This window comes from Anabas testudineus, chromosome 16, assembly GCF_900324465.2.
Source record: "Anabas testudineus chromosome 16, fAnaTes1.2, whole genome shotgun sequence".
Taxonomy (NCBI): domain Eukaryota; kingdom Metazoa; phylum Chordata; class Actinopteri; order Anabantiformes; family Anabantidae; genus Anabas; species Anabas testudineus.
Genome location: NC_046625.1, coordinates 23,084,236 through 23,107,194, shown reverse-complemented (window position 1 = coordinate 23,107,194; position 22,959 = coordinate 23,084,236). Strand labels below are relative to the sequence as shown.

The window sequence follows — 22,959 nt, the reverse complement described above, 5'->3', positions numbered from 1 at the left end:
TGAAAACAAAGATCAGGTCTCCCGTAACACTTCCAGATTACTTTATCTCTGTAGAATGTAAGTCTTAACAGACATACATGTTAAGTGCAATTTGACTGCAAACATAGGCCACCTTGTTGGTGGTAAGTCTTATTTTTAGAAATGGCACAATGACGTGACGTATTTTGTATATATGCAGGCCATATGTATTCATTCATATGACTTAACATTTTATAGATATAAATCAATGTTTTTAGTAGGAGTTCATTAGTATTTAGGTAGTATATATTACAGTAACATTAAGATGGTGAGTGCACAGCCTATGTGGCAATGATTTATTACACTGTCTGCAGAATATGTACACCGTATGCAAAATAGAATTGCTCTAAATGAGTTCATCTTTATCGTACCAGTATTCTTTTTCGTGGACTTTGAGTACAGAACTATTCATTTTTAGTAATTAGCCCACAGCAATGCTCTTTGACAGCCACAAAAAAACATTAGTTTAGCAGCGCTCTACTTTTTGTATTGTATTAACATCTATATATTTCAACAGAATTAAGTAACTGTACTGTATATTTCAACTTATAGGCTGTCAGTGTGTTGGGGTGTGTGTTTGTGAAGTGGCAAGTACACAAACACTAAAGTTAAGCATGGTGGTGGCAGCATCATGCTCTGCTTCTCTGCAGCAAGTCCTGGAAGGCTTATGAAGGCAGAGGGTATAACAAATATAAAAGAGAAATTCTCTAGGAAAACCTGCAACATAACTGCAGTTTGGGAGATTTGTTTTCCAGCAAAACAACGACCCCAAGCACACAATCAAAGCTAAACATGGTAGACACTTGCAGAAATAAACTGTCCAGACATGCAAAACTGATTAAGCTCTAGCCACACAGGCTCAGTGTTGATGTACTACAGCGTGCAAGAAAAACAGGAGAAGTCCTAGGGGGCTCAATGCTTTTTAGAGGGACTGTACATTTAAACTTTGAAAATTAAAACATATCACAACTGACATGCCTCAATTGACAAATTTGACAAAAATGCTAAAAGAAATTACAAAACCACAATGCTGTAATCAGCAGCAGTATTTCCTTGCGTGCAGTATTTATGCCAACCTCTTTGTAACTAACAGTGTCTGGCCTGAAGCTGCACATGACGGCTGCAGAAGGACCTTAGCAGTAAATTGATTAAAAGCACATATGCAGCTTCTTACACCAACTGTTGTTTTCATGACTTTGCATGCTGAAATGATCACCACAGCAATTTTCTAATGAACTGGTGTGAGCATGTTTCAGTGTGAAGATGAAACACACAAACATATTAATCACTACTATGCCCCCGTGTGTGTGAACAGCACCTCAGCACATGTGTGCTTATTGCACAGATGGATGGAAACGAGGTGTGACAAAATCTTGAGAGCAATCGCCGGATTGCATGAGAAATCAAAACAAAAACAAGACATTCTAAAGTCTGGGTTAAATTTTATTGAAGGGTTTGAAACTTGCCTGGATTACCACCCCTGACATACATCATATATTTTATATGCTATTACACTCAGAGGAACCAACCAAAACAAACAGAACCTTAGCAAGGGCAGAAGTGTTACCATTGCGTTCTTAGGCAAGACCTCCTTACGCTTATCCTGTCTTTGCCTTGTACCTTTAGATAAAAGCGCCTGCCAAATGAATTTGCTAAGTCTAAATGTAGCACTGTTGCCTAACAGCAAGAAGATCCGGGGTTTAAACATGACTATGTGACCTGAGAGTTCTCTGCATGAGGTTTGCAGTACAATGAAATACAGGTTAGCTTGAAAAAGATTTCCTGCACTGTAGGTGTGAATGGTTCCAGCACTTTAAGTATAAAGTTTTTGTATTTTTAGTAACTGATGTAAATAAAGAGTATTCTTCACTGATCATGCTACAGTATATCATGATGGTTGCTATAATCAAAAGAGTCTATTTCTGGACTGATCAAAGACAATTTAAGAGTCATTGTGGGCATATTTTAAAGAACCTGTATCAGCTTAAAAAAAGCCAGTCAAAAATGTCAGGTGATCCTTAACTTATACTTGACTGCTGCAGTTCTCAGCCAGGGAGCTTGTTCTTCCTGCCTCCTCCTGATTGCCCTTTTCTTCCCTGCCCTCTGTGAGAGCAGAGAAAAGAGGGGCAGGAGTGTGCTGTCTTTGTTGCATATTCCAATTGTCATGAATCTTTGTGAATGCACTGAAAACAAACACCAAAACAGCTGGATCTAATTAATTAGATTAGTAATTATTAATGAGGTACCTGAAAGTGTGTAAATCCTTTAGAATTTTGAAAATGATCAAAATATGATCATATATTGACTCCTAAAACTAAATAGAATAAACATAAATAAATAAATAAGACATAATTTACTTGTCTACAGTTGAAAATTATACAATATTAAATATTTGTATGTGGCAGAGGTATGTGAACCTCTAGGAATATTAGTTCATTTGAATTTCATGTTTCAGGTTCAATTAAATGAATTAAACTTTAGGGCTTCATTACCAAAGTCTAATCTTGACAACACAGGTTTACACAAGTGTCATGGCTTAAACAAAGGAAATTTCTGAAGGCCTTAGAAGAAGTTGTTGATGCTCACCAAGCTGGAAAGTTTGAACAAGAAATTTGTACTCCATTAGTATTTGAACACTACTCACACCAATACCTAGGTGTGTAGTGGTTCGGCAAGTCACAGGGTAACATCAAGGTAATGGAAGGCCTTTGCTGCAGTGGCTAATACTAATGTTCATGAGACCACCACCAGGAGAACACTGAATAACAAAGGTCTGCATGGCAGAGTTGCAAAGAGTAAGAGAAAAAAAAACATTGATGCCTGTGTCCAGTTTGTTTGAAGCAATGTACATAAGACAGAAGGCTGTTGGACTGAGGCTCAATGAACTGTGATTGAGCCCTGCTTTGCTGCCTCTGGACCAGGGAGGCTTGCCATCATTGATGGATCTATGAATTCTTCGGCAGTTGCCAGTTGTACAAGAAAAAAAGCAAAAGAAAAAGACACACTGGCTAGTGAAACCTCATACATTGCTTAACACACAAGACCAACCATCTTGTCCTCCATGTCTAGTTTGTAGTTTGCAATTTGTGTGTGTAAAAATAACATTGAAGCAGAATATTATCAGGAAGGCAGAGGCGAACTGAATGACTCACTGCTTAACTTTTACTGTACAACCACAGAGCCATCCTGCTGGGTGGCGAAACATGAGATAACTGGTGAGAAGTTCAAAATCACAAAATCACTACAAAGTGCAAAACTTCAAGTACTTATCATGAACTAAGATAGCTGCCTTGCCCTTCTATTAATGTGCTAATCCAGTGAAAAGTGCTTTACAATGTCTTCTGTAGCTTTTAAATAGCTTTCTCAGGACTGAAACTAAGTGTGTGAGCGTCCTCACATCAAAACCAACATCTTGTGGTCAAGTAATTGATATACTATAAATGAGCAATACTAATACTCATTTGCTATTCATTTTTGACACATTCATTATAGCTGCAAAGTAACAAAATGTGCACATGTATGATACATGACAATGGCAAAGACTGTTGGGTTTTTCAAATTATAACTAACCTTGAAGAAGGTCATGGTGGAGCCGTCCTCTACTACCCCATATTCTATCTTTGTCTGCTTGGCCAGGTCATCAGCAGAGTCAATGGGCGACTCCATCCTCTCCACGGTGAGGAAGGCTGCCAGGTTTGCCGTGTAGGAGGAGATGATGATGAGTGTAAAAAACCACCAGATTCCTCCTACAATTCTGGTGGAAAGGGCTTTCGGCATGAGCTCAGATCCTGAACGAGAGGAGCAGAGGAGGCTGGTGAGGCCTAGTGCTGTTCTAGGTTGGAGAGAGGGCAGTACTCAGGCCAGGCTGGGCCTCTGCATGTGTTTCCTGGGTCACACACTCAGACAGACACACAAAGTTGACAGAGTGGTATGCCTCTTGTAGGTCTTTTCCACTGCAGGAACTTACTGGCACATAACTGAACTTCTGATCTTTGTCTCACCAGGAGTTCCACTTTTGTTTCCACTTTGGAGATGTGTTCTTCGAGTTTTTCGTTTAATACTATATCTTAATGGATAAAACTACATGAAGTTCAACGTACTTGAAGGGCTTCCGTCTGTGTTTAAAATATGGTGTTTGGTAGAAATAGGACTTGATTAAGGTTCTTGAAGACATTTCAGAGTTTAGAAATAAAGAGGACTATTCAGATAACAGATACTGTCTTCCAGAACCTCAAGCAAGTCTGGTTTGGTTACTGTTAATATTACATGCTGGTTAAATGTTAGCGTTGTGCTCTTATTGTTCAACAGCTGTTTTAAACATGTCTTCTACTGTCTCTATTAGTGGTGGATTGCTGTACACATGATGCAAACAGTGAATAATGCAAAGTTAGGAGGGCAAAATGTGGAAACGCGGAACCAACCACATTTGATTTTCAAGTTCAGGTTATGGGTTGCTCCAAGTTAAGGGTTGGTAAGTTACTGTAGTGAAAAAGAGCTAGTGGTTGGATCTGGTGGTCAGTGGATCAGTTTTTCCTGGTGATGCGAATGCTTTGTCCTGTATTCTGGACTGTCTGTCTGTGTTTATTGTACTGCCTCTTTTCTCACTAACATTTCCAGCAAATTTTAAGTATGTAAGTGGCTCTGAAAATTGCACTTGCACAGTTTTGGGATATACATATGTGCTTCTGGAAACTTGATTACATAATGACTACCTTAGGTGTATGTCAACAAGCTTAAGTGTCAAGTTAACCACTGACAAATGACCTAGTAATGAAGAACTTTTATTGCCAACCCAAGTTCTGGTTGCTTACTAGACACATATTTAGCAAAGTTTATTGAAGACACTATTTGTTAGTGTTGTTAGCCACTTTCAGAATGACCTTGTTTAAATGTTCACCTAATCTGTTACTTTATTTTAATACAACTAAATCTTCATTTAATTTGACTGTTTTTGATTAACAACTTAAGCAGAATACTGTATATGCAGATCATGAAGGAGCATATGTGCGTGGGTAGAGTGGGAATGAAGTTTGTTGTCTGGTTGAAATAAGGTGGGCCTGGGTTATATGGAGCTATTCTACTCAAGCAGCTTAAGCAATTGAAAGCTGGGATTTAGTAAATTTGCTCACAAAGAAAAAACTGATAAAGAGTCAGAGAAGTAGGAGGTTAAGAACTCTGTGCTTCACTCCCTTTGTGAGAGGCTCAATTTGCAATCTCACTTTTCATCAAACTTTTTCTTTCCCGCAGTCCTCCGGATGAACTGTCTAGCAGAAGACGCATACAGGGGAAGACATGATTGCCAACAACAGCTTGAACACATTGCAACAGATATTGCAATTGAGAGGGAGCCATAGACTGCACTGCATGTTTTATTCCTCCAGTTATTTGGATTTATTTAATTTAGCCCTTTCTCCTTTATTTTAGTTTTAGTCCTTTTGATTTTGTTTTGGCTACTCTGCAAACTTGCCTTTGACTTGCCTTGTCATAACTTGTGAACCTAATTAGTGTGGAGCATTTTATTTAAAACAGATATCAATATGGGGATATTTTTTTTCTAGTTTTGTTTTCTCAATGTATAAAATGTTTTTTACTCTTGTATTTGGTAGAAATAAACCGCACACTATAGATCATAGCCCTAATTCTTTCATGGCTGGTATTTTGGTAAGTGATGATTAAGTAATGCTACTAGCAACAAAACAATCACAATGGTACAGTCAAGGTGTCTGTTTATCCTTTCATCAACCACCATCCATCCACAGTGTCAGACATGGTTTAACTGTGACACTGAAGTCATCCAACACAGCAACCATCAACCCACTTTTCCATTCATCAAACAACAACCAAGAGTAAAAGTAAGAAAACACAAACATATATTTATCAGTAAAGAAATTGTTTTGTTTGTTCCGCTGTGGCAGTCCATAGCAAGATAAGAGATGCAGACTTGTTTATAAGTGGAATGTATTACCAGCTCTGGGATTCTTGTCCTTTTCCACCTCAGAAACCATAACAAAAAAGTAGTGGTGATCCACTCAGAGAGGTAAATCATACCCAAACAGAGCCTGGTTGGGGCTGACTGTCATGTACCCAAGGTAACGTCATAACCAAACTGCACTTCCCACAGTTTTCTGGGGGGCAGGGCAAGCCGCCAGGCAGGGGAGCCTCTCTACAGTTTAAACTAGCATGGCGCCATGCAGACACTGTGTCTTTTTCCAGTCTAACCCCACAGCCTTCTCGCCTCCTCAGCCACATCTTCTCAACTGGTCAACCTTACACACTGTAGATCTTCTGCTTGCTTTTCACTACACTACACTGCATCTAGTAGCTAAGTGCTACATTTACATAAATCCTGATCAGATTATCATTGGTTATAAACAAGTTTTTTGCTCAATGTGCATAGAATTATTCGGGTATTGATTTGTTGTGTGAGGTTTCAGTCAAACTAGTCATCCTAATTCAGTCTTAAAATAAATAAGTAATGTTTTTTTGCAATGGATTTTAGGATTAAATAAAAATAATTGATGAAAAGGTTAGTTGAAAATATTAGTTTGCATTTAGTATTACATCATTACATGCACCCAGTCAGCAAGCTATCAGCTAGGAAAGACTGAGATGTCTGTGGACTTAACGGGTCACAAAGCATGTTATTTACTTATGTCTGAGTTTCATCTTTAGAAAAACTTTTTTTGTAAAAAATTTGACCACTAAATAATTATAAAGTTGTTGTTGTTGGTTTTCTATATTTGTATTTAAAAATATATAATAAAAAACCTTGTTAACCAAGGAAGGACATGAGGTATGGTCTACTGTCCAAACTAATGTCTTCAAGATCAAAAACAAATGTTAAACCTCTTGTAGTTGAAGTTTGAGTATATTAACTAGAATATTGTACATTATTTTAGTTTCATATTTTATTAATTTATGAATTATAAAATATCTTTTCAAAATCTTTATTCAGATGGGAATCCAGTAGGTCCAGTTAGTCAGCTGTTAGCCATTGTCTTGCCTATAGTTCAGTGGGACACCTACTACCTACCAGTAGGCCAGTAGATTTATTATTTGGCAACAAACCATGCAGTTTTTGTACCTAAATATAAAATGTGTTTAGTATTGTAACTATGACAACAAAGAGCCACAATAAACACCTATGTTGCCTACTTGCAGGTAGAAAGGAGCCTACTAATATCTATGGGCTGATAAGAAAACACAACAGGCGTGATAACATCTGAATAAGGCATGGAATGAATTCAGATCAACATTTTCAAATGTTACAAGTCAAAATATTTCATTCTTATCTAAATTTCAGCATTAAGCATTTATTGGTAGGTGCTTTACAATAAAGCATTTAGTTGATTTTAAGAATCAAATGATCAGCACTGAAGATACACAATGTGCACATACAACAATCTCAAACATTAATATTCAAAATCTATTATATATATATATATATATATATATATATAAAACCATGCATGGCCACATACCACTACTGTTGTGTATTTCTTGTCATTTCAGTAAAGACACCCCTTAAAGTAACAGCAAGATTGTGTGCTTCATTCCATTATTCTGAGGCATAGCAGACATACTAAATATACCATGCTTCAGGCACTAAAATAATCACTAACTGATATAAATACAGTATTGTACGATTGTATGATTTCTTGGAAAATGGCTAATTTAAAAACAAAACAAAAAAAAAAACTCAACATATTTCCCATTGTTACATGCATTGTTAAATTATTAAAGTAAACCTTCCAATTTCTTTCTTCTGTTATACTTTGGCTGACCTCTTGTCTCAGTCTAAAGATTCCAAACAGTTGAGAAGATATGGCTAATGATATAAGGGAACTAAATCAAACAGGTGGGGTTAGTTCACATTCCCATTCAGCCTCACCCATCTGATTAGTCTAAGACACTTGTGGGTGACTCTACTTACCTACACTGATGGCTGTGAAAAGGTGGGGAAAGGAAGAAAGGAAGTGGGGTGCAGGGTGTTAGGGGGCATGGAAGAGGGTAACATGCAGTAGCACTGTCCTCTTTCATTAATCATATCACTCAAATCTCACTCAGAACATCCCACTGGACTCTACTATTGAAGTACTGTTTGTAGAGACATGCACAGAGGCCCCCATGCATGATCATGGGCCTGGTCAAAGAGCAAGGTTGACCCCCAGCAAAAAGTGGGACTTGTGCTATAAAAGGGGGGCAGGCAGAGGCGTCTACCTTGCTGCATGAGAGCTCCAACTCCGAACCAGAAACTATTTAGCAGGGTGAAATTGTTTTCCACTACATCCGAGTCAGGGTTGCAAGGGTGGGGGTTATACCACTCGTAGGGACTAAACCTGTGACAGTTAACAGAGAACACAGACATATATGTTTACTGAAGTTGCATAAAGACACAAGAGAAGTACAATAAAAGAGACCAAAAACTGGTTGCCCTACCTGCAGAGAGAGGGGAGAGAAAACAAAAGTTAGTTATTCATGTTCAGAGAGACACTGCCTTCATATACAGAACTTTATATTTATGATTTATATGCTGTTAATTAGATTAGTATAAACTAATTAATGAAAGCTGTTGGTTAGCCTTTTGTTACTGAGTAACCTATTAGTCAAAATAAAATGACTGCTTATCTTGATCCCTTGTGTGATCTTCAATAACATACAGTACTTAGGACGTAAGCTTAAATTAACATCACTCACATTGCAAAAGTGGCTCCTTGTGTGGGTGTGCTCATATCAAAGGCAATTCCCTCAGTAATTTAATCGATGAGGTCTGAAAATAACTCTATTGTCAGCCGAGAAAAGAACTAATAATCCTTATAATCTTGTAGAAGCATTAATATTCAGCAGATCAAACGGTTCATTCCCATCATGCCCACGCCGGCACCAGGCACTCTCCGTTCACTCGAGGCACTCCTCAGGCAGATAGATTTCTCATTTATTCATGTTAAATAAAAGTGACATTACATTAGTAAAGGTTGATTGGTCTACAATTAAGCATCCTGACCTGATTTGGTTTATGCTGGAGTAGAGAGGGAACCGGGGCTCTATCTTGACTCAAGCTGTTTAACAGACACAAGGGTTTGGCTAATGAAATTGCAATGCATAATGTAGACTTGTCTCAGTGTGGGCCTTTTACTGCACTGCAAGTCAAAAATGATAACCTCAAGTGGATGTAAATTTGCATGGAGGATAATGCTGATGAAACTGCTACACTACTGTGTGTCAAGGTTTTGATCCATTGTCCTCTCTGTAAAACGCAGTAGTACTAATTCTCAGTTAGGTACAATACTATAATTCAGGATTCTATATGAAGGTATGTCTGTATCGATAGAATGACAGTATCATAACTGTACCCTCCCACTGACTAATGGGCTTTTCCATTATAATGTGATTATTGTTGATGTTCTTTTTCACTCCTACAGTACTCAGGAGGATATTGCAGCTCAAGGACCTCTGAATGTCCCCCTGATTTCTTCCTTAAGAGAATCCTTTGGCCCTAAATCAATCCATCCTCTCACTCAATTTGTCCCAGATTTGCTTGCTTGTCAGTTTGCAATGCTAAATTGAGTTTAGCTGAACTGTGACCTTGCCGTGGTATATATGACTGTGTGACCCAATCCATTGCTCAGAGGTCTCGGAGTATGGTACCCTCCAATTGTACTGAGAAAAGCCAATTACCACTCACTATGAACATGGATGAGCAAAGTTGTCATCAGCACCTTGCAGGATCATGGGAGTGGCTGGATAGATCAGGGAAAGCTAAACCAATGGTGTATACAGGAGACAACTCAAGCTTAACCTGTCTCTCACTGTAGCGCTGCTTGGCCCATTTGCTGTCAGTTTGATCTAATTACACAACCGTTTTATTATCTCAGGTCATCTGTGCTGCAGTGGAAGACACTTTGAGAAAGGTCAGTGCAGAGATAAGCAGCACTGAAACAATGTGAGGCTTTAATCTTTGCAGGGACATGGTCATCCTTAGAAAACTCAAATGAAGACACACATGATAATGCCAACATCAAAGGAATGTCAGATTGTTCATATTACTCAGGATAACAGACTTTCCATACATATGATCTTTTGATATGTCACAAATGGTGCAGTGTACAATTAAGACATGTAGATGTAAGTTTCTTTCAAAATGCTCCTGTTGCCTCATTAGACATAAATCCCGACACATTGCCATTAAGCTGACTGTCATTTATGACTACTTTGCTTATTTGCACTAGGTAAAGCTAGCTGGCAGAATGCTCCTCCTCTGTTCCATTTACACAGCTACGCACAGTTGTAGTAGAGGTGTGATGTCCGGATGGACACAGAACACGTGTCAGAAACTAAATGCGTGCCAGTGTTGCTTTCAAAATGATTGTAGAGGTGGAACTGAGTGCTTATGAGCTCTTGCTAGTTTTACAAGTTTTCATTATGATTCAGACTGTTAGAAAGTTGTGCATCATGTACAGCATGTTAATGGTTGTGGTCATGGATTGATTCCTGCAAGCAAAGCAAAAGAATAGCAAAGACTTGCATCTGGCCATTAGGCACAAGTAGGTAACTAGTTAGGATATAGTTGGGGTCAGCTGAGCATAACAAATGACTGGTTGGACTAGGCTCCCCTCTTTCCGTTGCCCTTGTCCAAATGCTAGCATATTATAGTGGTTCTTTGTCTCCACATTTCCCCTCCAATGTACATTTTTTTGCACATTACTTGCAGAAACCCAACTGTGTCTCTATATTCACATTCAACATTCTGTAGTCAATGCACAACAAATTTGAGTCCAAATCATTTTTCTGTCTCTCCTCCAGTGTATGTGGGTCTCCCATGGGATAGAACACACATGGTTGGCCTCAGAAGTAACACAAAACCCCCACTCCAGCTCTTCTCTATTACATAGATGCTAATCTAGAAATGCAGCAATTTTTAGTGTTGGAATAAGGTCAACAATTAACAATTAACCCTCCCACCCCTCACTCACCATGTACTGGGAAAGTACATTTTACAGTTTGCACTTTGGCTGCAAAACCGTGGAATGATTCTGCTTTTAAGTGGCTGAAGATGCTGAAGTGACAATCAATTCTCAAGTCTCAAGTTATGCCTCGGAAATATTGGGGTAGGAGTTTGTTAATTGTTTACAGATCCATATTAAACATAGAGTAGAATAATTTTGTATATTTAACACAGTTGTTTTGCAACATACATAAGATTTACTTTGATTACCTTTTAATCCCAGTTTTCTTTTAGCTGCAACTGTGTCTAAGGATGTTTAAGGAAATCAGATCATAATTTCTGCCCTCATAAATAAATATTGTTGTAATGTTTTATTATACAAGTCCTTGGAAAACTGTGGGCAAACACTGAGACAAAATGAATGTAGATATTCAGAACCTCCTACTTAGCGGATTGGATTGAATTCAGATTTGACATTCAACCACTCAGGAATATGTCTTCAACATGAGCACATACTAACCAATGTCATTTCACTCAAAGACTGAGGACTGACAAACTACACTTTGACTTGCGGTAAGAAAGACCTTACACACAGAGAAATATAAAAATATGATGTCAGTGTCCTTACTCATAATTCTTTAGAAAGGAATATTCTGCACAAATATTTTGAATCAATTGCTGTCTCTAAACTTTGCCTCACATTCTCTCTTATTGTAAGAAAATTCACTTTATGTGGGTGATGTAGGGAATTTCATCTGAAGTGTAACAAGGTGATAATGTACAGGCTTTAGCAGAGATGTGAAGTACCATAGATGGTTTTGTTTAGCTCTTTGATCGCCTGTGCCAGAAGCAGCAGCAATTCTATTGTTATCATTAGAGAAAACAGACAAGCAATAACAAGGAACCTTAACATCAGTAACTGAAGATATTAGGGCAGGTGGCAGTGCAACTGAGAAATTGTGCTTTCAACTGTGCACCCATGTGAATCAGGCCTACAGATGGCAAAGAGAAGCTACTCTAACTCTAGCAATGTATATCAGGCCTAGTATTCAGTCTTTACCAGTCACACGTTCATACAGTCAGTCACACAGTACAGCACAAATGCAAGCATACATAGATAAAATGTGCAATGTGTCACACACACACAAACACGCATACATAAATATATATATTGTAGTTCATAAATGCACAGTGGAACTAAATCTTAGGTCTTGCTTGTCAAATTTATGTACTAGACAGTTTGTCCCACAAACTTTAGTGAAACAACTGTAATTTTCTAACGTACAAATGACGTATGTGAACAGAAGGTATGAGATACACACTTTCCCACCATTAAAGAATAAGGTTGAAAGATTAAAGTCTGAAATAAATCTATCTACTTTATGTAATACTGTCTGCCATTGGCTAATGTTGGACTGTCTGAATGTGAGCAGTCTTAAGGTTTCTTCTGGCTTCCATTTTTGAATGATGATCACGTCGTAGAGAAACATTTTTTCTTTTTCTAGTGCCACATTTTGGCTCAAATGAAAGCATTAACAGTTAGTATAAGTTGTTTCTAGTTCTTCAATGTCAGCTTGGTGTTTAAAGGAGGGCGTTTTTCACCATTTTGTTTTTTTTTTGGCCAAAAACATTTGATTAACACCAAAGTGCAGTGTTCATACATACATGCTTGTTTCAGTTACTGAAAATACAGTGTTGATGATGGCACGATAGGTTGTTGACAGTTGACATCAAGATCTGTGAATTATCTTCAGCAGATAACTCTTTCTGTTAAGATACTATATGTGCCTTAAATATGCAATAATGTAAAATTGTACCAGTATGCTACCAGTATGATAGTTAGCTATGATAGTCACACTAACCTTATGTCTGAAAACATGTAGAAATGTTCTTGTGGAGTGACGTAATCTTCACATTTTCTGTTCATAATACGTAATTTGCCTTTTACACTTCTTATTTCATAAAATTTTGTTAAAATGTTATGTGCTACACTCTAAAGCAAAAACATGCAACTGTAGCCCAGCATGCATTTGTGTATATGGGAGAAAAGAAGGAATAAAGCGAGGGGGAATTTATACACTTACCCAAACACTTACGTTATCTGATATTAAATACAGATAGGTGCATATTCTGAGCCAACTTAGATGACAGTTGCTGCTTTTTATTCTCTTGTGTGATCATATCGCCAGTAACATTGAAAAACACATGTGCGTTAACGGTAAAACTGTCGGGCTACGGCTGCAAGAGAGCCGATGTCTCCCAAAAGTTTTAGAGTTAACATGAACTTTTCCTTCTCTGTTTCTTCACCATGCTTCAAATGGAAGTTGCAAATAAAAATAAATTATAAAAGGCTTCCTCATATAATCTGAAATGATTTATCTGAGCGCTAAAAGTAAAGGACAACTTGTACAAATAGGGTGTATCATTTCACCATCCAACACTGACCTCACAAATGTCAGCTGCATCGCTGAATAGTCAAGTAGATGGAGACAAAAGCAAATAACGTAATACTGAGGAGATGGTATCGCCTGTACCTCCACATTTATACATGATCTTCTGTCAGAAGGCTCAGGTCAGGTCACAGTAAGTCTCAGAGAAGCAACACAGCCAACAAGTAGCAGAAAAGGCAGTTCTAATATAAGCTCCTATATTATACATCCACAAAATGATGGCACCATCTAACTCCACAAAAAACCCTATAAACTGTATAATGTCATTATGCTGTAAACAGTCTACTTTCCAAACCATCTGCCCAAAAAACATAATAAGTGTAACTCAAAAAGAGGTCCAGAACTTTGTGTAGCTTCAGAAATGTTCCCAACAAGCATGCTTGAAAGAGTGTGTTTAAACTCTGCAGTACTTTCACCTTGGGTTTGGTTCCTTTTCATCAAGGCAATGCCATTGGAACTGATTAACTGCAGTGAGAGGCCTGAAACTGCAGGTCGTACCTCCACTTATAAATGAACTTGGGTGCAGACCTTCAGGGGATAGAAAGTAATTCAAAGCAACTACAAGAAAACAACCTTGCAGTTAAGGTTTTATGGGGAGAATGTCAGTTCTTAGCACATTTGATAGTCAAGAGGTCTTAATGATTTTGAGGCCTACCATAGAAAAGTAGTTTAGCTAAACCTTTATGGGCTACAATTAACCTGTTAAACCCGAGCACCCTTGGTATCGTGGACAGGTGCACTTCCGGCAACAAAGACCATTTGAAAGCCTCAGCTTTCGCATGATATGCTGTTTGTACCTGTAGCTTGGACTTGCACAATTGCTAGCGCCCATTTTGCGGGCATGTAGTATTACCGTGTATTTGTCACTTAATTATTTAGTTGTGTTTTTTTTTAAGGTGGAAAATGTTGTTTTGGGCTAGTTGAGCTTTACGTGGGTAGGCAACATGTCTAAAGGTTGTGGCATGTTTAGTATGTTTGAAATGGTCTTTGTTGCCGGACTCGCAGTTGCCCCCAATACCGGGGGTGATTGGGTTTAACGTTAACATAAAACAAGGGTAGTCGTGATAAAGAAAAAGTCACATGAACTGGAATTAGATTGACCCAGAGACATGTCTTGTGACAGCTGTCTAGCCAACAGTGTTTGCACTATTAATTGGAGACTATGAACCAAAATAGGCAGAAGAAAGTGATGGACCACACAGTATCTGAGTCACAGCAGTGTTTGAGGCATGGTGAAGGAACCAAGAGAAAAGAAATAACAGCATGAACTCTGAGACACTGGGGACAGTGAGGGAAAAGGAGGGAGAGGGGCAGCAGCCGTTCACAAAGAGGTCGGCACATCCCACACACACACACACACACACACACACACACTTATGCACCATATATCCCTATGAGTGCACAAACGATCTGGCACTCTCTCCGTCACATACGCACAACCCTCAAACGGCTGGAAGGCTTATACTTTTTCTGTCCAATGCCTGTGTTGCTGCAGATGTCTGCATCTCCTGACAGTTTTCTTTTTTTTGTTCACTGATACCAGCGTGAGTAGAAGCAGGCCAGGAGTAACCTAGCAGCCATGCCAAGTGATGTTCTGAAACAACAGCTTCTACAAGCAGAATTCAATTTGTTGAAAAATCAATGACTAATTGTGGAAAAAGGCAAATACCCAAGTGATTTTCTGTGGTTAAACTGCATTGAAAGACATTGCAATGTTTGTATGATTAATCTTAGATATATGACCACAATAATGTCACTGAGTAGAAAGCTTTTATTATAAGCGAGTCAGTGTGCTCAGGAGTCTTGTATTTAGCCTGTTGTTAGTCCGATAGCTTAAGCTGAGCATGTCTGACTGTGTGTGAAGCTGTGATCACTGGAAGTGACATGTTACCTGGCTATGACAAACAGCACACAACTGACACCCAAGTAAGCCAGCAGAATATACATCCAGATATCAGGCGAGAGGGGGTTGAGGAAGGAGAAGACCCCAGGGTTGGTCCCGTTGGGCTTGCGGTACAATATACTTATACCCAGTGTCATGAAGGGTTTGGAGAAGTCGATAACCTTCTCTCGAACATATGTGATGGCGAGGGGAGCCACTGCCAGATCAGCTCTCTGTCAACAGTAAACATAAAAGGGGAGAAGGATAGACTATAAGTCATGAGTGCAGGAAGCATTTAGAGGAAAACAAATTAAAAAACAACGTCTTTACACAGTACAGAGTCTGTCCCAAGGCACTTAGCAAGAAATTTAAAACCCTCTATCTCTCTCCACCCATCAAGTACACTCCAGCTACTAAACTCACCTTTTCCCCTCCAGAGCCTAAATCAAAGCATTCATTTATTTTCCTTAACTGCTCACTCTCTTTGTTAGGGTGGCTGGAAGATGTAGACTATCTATAGTGCCACACTTTATATGATGTACTGTGAGGTATAAAGACATATAGGACAGGTCATCAGTGACTTAGAGGACAAAAAGAAAACAGTCTCTTCATAGTTTGAATTTAGTACTCTATCTTATCTGCGGCTTTTGCTTTCTATCCATGATCTAGTTCATATAAGTTGACTTATTTGGATGTTGTTTATTACCACATACTTGACTTTCTGTGTAACAGAGGTGACTTTAAAAGGTAAGCATACCTATTGCATCTGAATGATGACTCTTAGTAATAAAATAATGTAACAAAAAACTTGACATACAGTGACAAGAAAATGATGATCAACATGTATGTAGACATTTTTTAGACTAGTTTTCCTTAGGAACTGCTTCAACTCAGCCATATTCTCAGAATGACTGGAGTAAAGGCCTCGATCTGGTTCTCTGGTTCCGATCCTCAAAATGTTGTCAAGAGTTGGGTAGAGAACGTGCCAGCTGCAGACTGCTCGCAAGTCACCTCATTCTGTCTGTCATTCCAGACCCTGTCCCTCCTCAACCTGATTCTCAGAATACCATTATGTGTTGATTAAGGATAGTTTCTTGAATCCTACCCTGTTGCCAACTGTTATTACCTATGTCTGATTTTTCTGGATTGTTTGTTACTAAATCTAGCCTGACAGTTTGATTTATACCCTTTGGCTGCTCCGTAACTTTACCAATTGCCACTAAAGGTACTGTGACCTTCTTTTGAACTGAATTCACTGGTGGTTGAGTCGTGCATATGGGTCTGGGTATAGTGCATGACACTGCTGCATTTAGCCAGCTTGGTGCTACAGGTCAGGGCTAAATTTGAAAAATACATATTTACTCCATCTGAGAGAAGCACCAAAACAGTGTGAATCATTTTCATTGTACCAACTGGACTTTGTAAAAGCTGACTGCAAAACCAAGCATGTCTATTTGAGTTAAGGTTTGAATGGTGCATTCAATATAGACCAGAAAAATAAGGCGATGTATAGATTTGTGATGATTGTGTTTGTTAATTTGTAACTTAGATGAAGATCTCAGCATAAATTGAGAAATATTTATTCAGGAATATTGATGATTACAAAGGGTCCACTTAATCCTGTGAAGCTGACAATTGTTTTGTTTTGACAAAATAAAAATTAAAAAATCAAATTTTACAATCTAGTGCCTTAAAGAAATTAGTATAGTTTTGGTTTCAAGGCTATTTCCACAAATACAAAAGGTGACTTGTAGATGTTGCTCTTTTTAGCAGAAGTTATTTTATTACTTTATTTGTTATTCATATTGGTTCCCTAATATTCCAATAGTCCCATTTACTGTAGTTACTTCAGGAAATATTGGTGATACTAATGCAATAGTAAAACTGGGGGACTGCGGTGTTTTGCAACAGTTGTGACTGTAAATCATACCTTCTTGGCAGCTCTTTAAGAAACCACTGAAAATGCAGTTTTATCAAGCATATTTTTACAATTTTGTTAATGTTGCACTGATGTTAACACATTTTACAATGTGGCACGGCCCCTTGTTCGGCAGGCAGAGTGCTGTAGAGAAGGGACGGCGGATGCCCAGGAAAGCCATGTTACCATATCTGGGATGCTCATCTGTGTGCTCTTGACGGTTAATAAATCTCAGGCTGCATTCTGACTGTAAATGATTAACATTCACAGCAAGGTCAAGTGGTTCATTTCTCAACAATACATACTTTTTGTCTTATGAAGGTTGCCATATATCACTTGGGGGATAAATTGACTGAGCTCGCTTCTCACAGCCACAATACATGAAAAGTCTTGCTGATATGAGGCGTGTTGGAATCTATTCCAGCTGCTCTAACACACCCCTACACTGTGTAAATACATCAGGATGTGTTTACTCAGCTTGCAGCATGAGACAGACCAAAGATAATTTTGCTAAATTCCTTTGACAGGATATTTCCAAAGTGTTCAGCATCCAGTATTTCCTCCTCAATTGAACCTCCTCTCTGTGAGTCCGCACTCCCCAGTCTTCTGAGGCCCTGTCTGCTGCAATAACCATCTGTCTAAGTCAAGCCTGGGCTCTGCACGAGAAGTGGGGCAAACCCACGCTGAACATCATCTCGCAGGGGATCGGGCCCTTCACCCATGAAAAGACCAGACTATCTGTCACGACAGCCAATCACTGCACTGATCAAGAGCAGAAGCGGAAGACAAGTCTGGAGGAGTTGAGGGAGATTTGACTCCTTGTGGGTGCTGCTTCTAATAGGGTCAGACAATCGACTATTGGCCGTGCAGCACCGCCTGCTATTTTTCTGCCCATGCACTTTATTCTAACTGGGACTTTGTGAACAGATTGTGTGTGTGTGTGCATCTGTGTGTATGTGCTTTAATAAGCTCTATAGAGGAAACAATCCATGCTCTCCTCGCATCACTCTTAAACTGTGGTCATTGTTAACTCCCTGTGCTGCTTGCTTCCTTTTTTGCCTCTTAGAACATCTTAGTGTTTTGCTCCCCCTCATTTCCAATCAAACATTTAGATGGTAGTTTGTTTATATGACAGTTTAAATGACTTTAAACAAGTCATGAAGCTAGCACCAGCACAAAACAAGAAGTAGATCCAGTACTTGTAACTATTAAATGTTCAGCACTACACCCATCTGGACAAACGTGAAATGGACAGAAGAGGAGTTGTTGTTTGAAAAGGAGTTCAACCAAATGTGACAGTCAAGATATTTTTGGTTGTTTCTTTTTAACAGTGAACATCAACAGTGTCACGATCCCTGCCTGCCCTCACAAAGGGCTCTTTTAAGATGAGCAAGTTCTGCGTAGAATCGATGGCCGGCAATGCGCACACAGTGCATGCTGGTTAGTTTTCTGTCTGATTTGATCCCAACTTGCTCTGACGTCATGCATACGTAACGATAATGATTACAATTATGATAACCTTGTGAGACCAAGGCGGCCGCAGATTTTGGAGCCCGGCGCCAGCCAGGAGCCAGTTGCTCTCCACTGACTGCAAAGGAATGATGGGAAACGCCTGGCGCTCACCTGATCTCAGATCTGATTGGTTGCCTCGATAACAATAGAAACATTTCCTTTTTTTATTTACTTTGAAATGTTTTGAGTTCATTATCCAGGGTTTTCACTGTGAAGATCCTTTGACGGAATGAATGTGATTTATGAGAACATATGATTTAAGTCTCAAATTAGACAATTAAGTGACAGATTCCTAAAATCACATCAGCACAGATGTTTCAGCCCTGACAGTCTAAATATGTAACAGATCAGCTTTTTATCATCAAACAAACAAACAAAGTATTTTTTGCTGTCTGCACAAACAGCATCTTGAATGCTGCTAGAAGAGAACTGTTCGTCTTCATTGCGAGATGCAGTTCATCTGGAACAAGCCTAAAGTCTCACTCGCCTGAACACACCCCTGCTACTCTGTTTTCCATCCTGACCCCCTGCCCTGCTCCCTCCTATGGACTAATCAACTCTCCCTCTTTCTACTCACTGATCCGCCTATATATCTGTGCCACCCGTGCGCTTTATAGCAGCCCTTCAGATAGTGATGTGTCCTCCTTGCAGAGGCTTTGCTTACAATCCTCGGCCGTGACGTTGTTGTATTTAACTTATTAACTTACTTGAGTTATTAAACATCTGACTTATTTAACCAGTTTCCATAGCTCTCTAAGACCAGTTTAACCAGTATAATCAACAGAACTCTTCTGTTCTGGATCAACATTCTGAACTCACTCGACTTACTACTACTCCCTGAATCCTCAGCTCACCTGTTAATACTTTACCCAAGTTAACATTACGTACTCAAGTAGAACTACATGCTCTAAAGTCTAGTCCAGATTTAGTTAACTTAAACGCCTTAACTTTCAAATTCATTAACATTCATTCCATAAATTAACCTTTTCGTAAGTAGCAATGTGAAGCTCAACTTTTTAAAATGGGAGAATGTTTATTGTCAAGTCATTTCACATTTGTATATTCAATTTGAATAAAAACTAAGGGTCAAAAACAGCAGCTGGTAAAGGTGGTACTGACTGAAACTACTTTACTGACAGATGGTTCATCCATAATAATACATCATAATAGAGATAAGTTTGTGTTTAAAATCTGCATTTGCAAATAAACTAGTGACTAAAATAGTAGTGGAGTGAGATTAAGACATTTTTCTCTGAATTGGAGTCGAAATAAAAGTAACTAAATGGAAGTACCTGGAAACTGCCTGACATACAGAGTGTCTGAGTTAATGTACTTGGTTACCCCTTCTGCAGTATACGATAAAATCAACATCCTTTCCTTTACTAATGGGAAATGGTACAAAATGTGAGGACAATAAAACTGCCACTTCAGATTTCTATTACAACTCTGACGCCATGAATAAAAGCAAAAGGCTTTTCTGTTTTTGTTTGTGAACTGTAGTTGTCACTATATTGGCAATTTATGGAAATGTTTTGCAGCTCCTCTGTTTCCTCTCTCTCTCTCTCTCTCTCTCTCTCTCTCTGTGGTATTTCTAGTTTGCTTCTTTGTGTCCAAATAAAGTGCTTTGAAACTGGTGTTTGCAGTCTTATCTGTCTTCTAATGAAAATCAAATCTAAAACTGTCAGCCAAAACTGAAAATAAGTTGTTTAAGTGGAAAGATCTTTGATGATTAATGATGTTAACTACTCACGTGGTCCATTAGCTCCTTCACTATGCCATTCCACTGGCCTGTGTTCTCATCCTGGGCACCATATTTCCCATCTTCCACCAGTCGAACTTCGTAAGTGAAGCCTAGGATGTTGGCAAGCTCTCTCAGCAGGTCTATGCAGTAGCCTTCAAAGCGGTCGTTCCCATACAGCGGCTTGTCAGACTTCTTGAACATCACATACGGCTCTTCCTGTCAGGTGAAATAGCGGAAGAAGGATAAGTCTTTGCAGCACTTGGCATTTTTTACCTGCTGATAAGGCCTATCTGAGAAGGTGTCTGATGAGATAGGCATTCAAGCCCTGTGAGCCTGAATGCACACTGGCACTGAGTCACCCAGCATGTGTAAAGCCATTGTATTTGTGTGTGTATGTGTGCTTGCCAGTAGTCCCAGTCCTGTGATGTGAGGTGGAGTGGGTGCAAAGTGAGGCATGACCATATTAGTAGATAATCCACCATATCAATGACTCTGTGCTCCTCTCATCCTCAGCAGGCTGACTTTGGGACCTGGCCCAGCTTTCAGGCCACCGCACGCTTTGTCACTAAGATAAGAGATGCTGATAGATGGACACAAAAAGAGAACGAGAGTGCCAGCACATCCTCTCTGTTAACGCAGCTGGGGAGATTACTAATGTCTTCTTCCACACTGTTTCCCTTCCTCCTGGGCATCTCCTCTGCCACATCCTCCTCTTCTGTCTCCCTCCACGCTTCACTCCCTACTGCTTTCTCCTCCTCCTCCTCCTCTTGCTTCCTCCCCTCTATACCTTTGCACCATGCACCATCTGTTTCTGTTAGCCTTAGTCGCTCGTTCCCAATGTATGCCCTTCATTTCTATGACTCCCCTGTCTCTCCCAGACAAATAAATCCAGAAAAATGTATCATTAAGCAGGTGTTGTTTAATTTACAACTGTGCCATGAGTGAAAAACCATCATTAAAGATAGCTAACAGCTTTGACACATTCCTCTGGCTGGAGTTTTAGCAGCATGCAAGCAAAAAGAGAAAAAAAAAAAACAATGTGTTGTTTTCACTCATAGTGTTGGGCCAGACAAACAGGCTCTTATTGCACAATATCATAAATTTGCCTTGTCATAGTGATAGCAGACAGATGCAGAGGGTAATGATTTCACTGTGTAGTACTGTGAGGACAGGAACATTAGCTAAAATTAAAATCCTATTTTTGTGACTTCCTATGTCTTTTTTCCTCATTTAAAATATAATATGAATATATTATTGAGCATTGATCAAATGTATTAATTAACTAAGAATAATTAATAATTAAATAATTAAATAATAAGAATTTAATTTAAAACACTTTTCCTCACTTATAAATAATCAGGCTCCATCTTATCTTAAAGAACTCATAATTCCATATCTTCCAAACAGAACTCTCCGTTCTCAGACAGCAGGTTTACTTGTGGTTCCTAGAGTTTCCAAATGTAGAATGGGAGGCAGAGCCTTTAACTATCAAGCCCCTCTCCTGTGGAACCAGCTCCCAGTTCCTTTTTTATAACGTTTATAGTTAGAGATGGACCAGATGAAGGCATTTCATACTATGTGAATTTACTGGAAATTATTTGTGTAATAAAAAAAACAACAAACAGGATTTTTTTGTCTATTACAAAAAATAGATAATCTGACAATACAAGGCTAAAACCAGGGTTGGAGGTGACAAATTCAATGCAATCTTTTATTGTTAAACATTTGTTTATGCTTGTAATTTTATATTTTTTAAAGCATAATGCACTTGCATTTATTCTATATCAAGCATTACTGGCTTAAAATGGAGCTAAATGAAAAGCTGCAGCAAAAAAGAAACTGAATGTGTTCTACGCTAAGCTAAACTAATTCTGTTGTGGGTGTAAAGTTCTAAATGTGTTCTGCATGTCATAGCAAACCACTGTACTAAAAAAGGGTGTCAAGGGTACAGTATCTCCTTCTCCTCCCTGCTTACTTTCTGTAAATGAATGTAACGCTTCATTCAGATATGAAAAACATGTACATCTGAACATATTTTATTAAATGCATTATTTTAAGATTGAGTTCAATTTGGAATAGTATGATTATGGAAGCTGAAGTTTACTATTTCCTCACCATAGGCAAAAAACTTCACATTAACATTCACCCTGTCCGCCCTCAATGAGGGTTCTCAGGCCTTTCTGGTGTTTTTGATAACCCCTGCTGTGCTTCAGAACTTTAGAAAGTTCTTTTTTACTTTGAGAATGATGATGTTTGCATTAACAATTACTAAACATTTTAGCATTGAGCAGACTGAGGAGGACAGAATCATGTTAACACAGGTTAGCACAATAACAGCCTGGCGGATTGTGTGCACTGTGTTACTTGACAATGTAGCAATTTGTGTTATGAGCAGACTCTAAGTGCTTGTATGTGAATGTGTGCTGCTGCTGCAGAGTTTATACTGTCAGTACATCTTGTTTTCTGTCGTACTGACACTCCATTCTGTTGTCA

At 38.8% G+C, this 22,959-nt stretch overlaps 1 protein-coding gene across 3 annotated transcripts in view; it reads right to left on the bottom strand.

Moving 5' to 3' along the window:
• Positions 1 to 22,959, bottom strand: part of grik2 (glutamate receptor, ionotropic, kainate 2) — a 214,937-nt gene that overhangs the window by 46,597 nt on the left and 145,381 nt on the right. For all 3 annotated transcript variants that reach the window (XM_026369948.1, XM_026369946.1, XM_026369947.1), the window contains exons 10-13: positions 20,476 to 20,682; positions 15,305 to 15,528; positions 8,239 to 8,357; positions 3,589 to 3,806 (exon numbers count right to left, since the gene is read on the bottom strand). In XM_026369948.1, the coding sequence (XP_026225733.1) occupies positions 3,589 to 3,806; positions 8,239 to 8,357; positions 15,305 to 15,528; positions 20,476 to 20,682 (768 nt within the window). The remainder of the gene's footprint in view (positions 1 to 3,588; positions 3,807 to 8,238; positions 8,358 to 15,304; positions 15,529 to 20,475; positions 20,683 to 22,959) is intronic.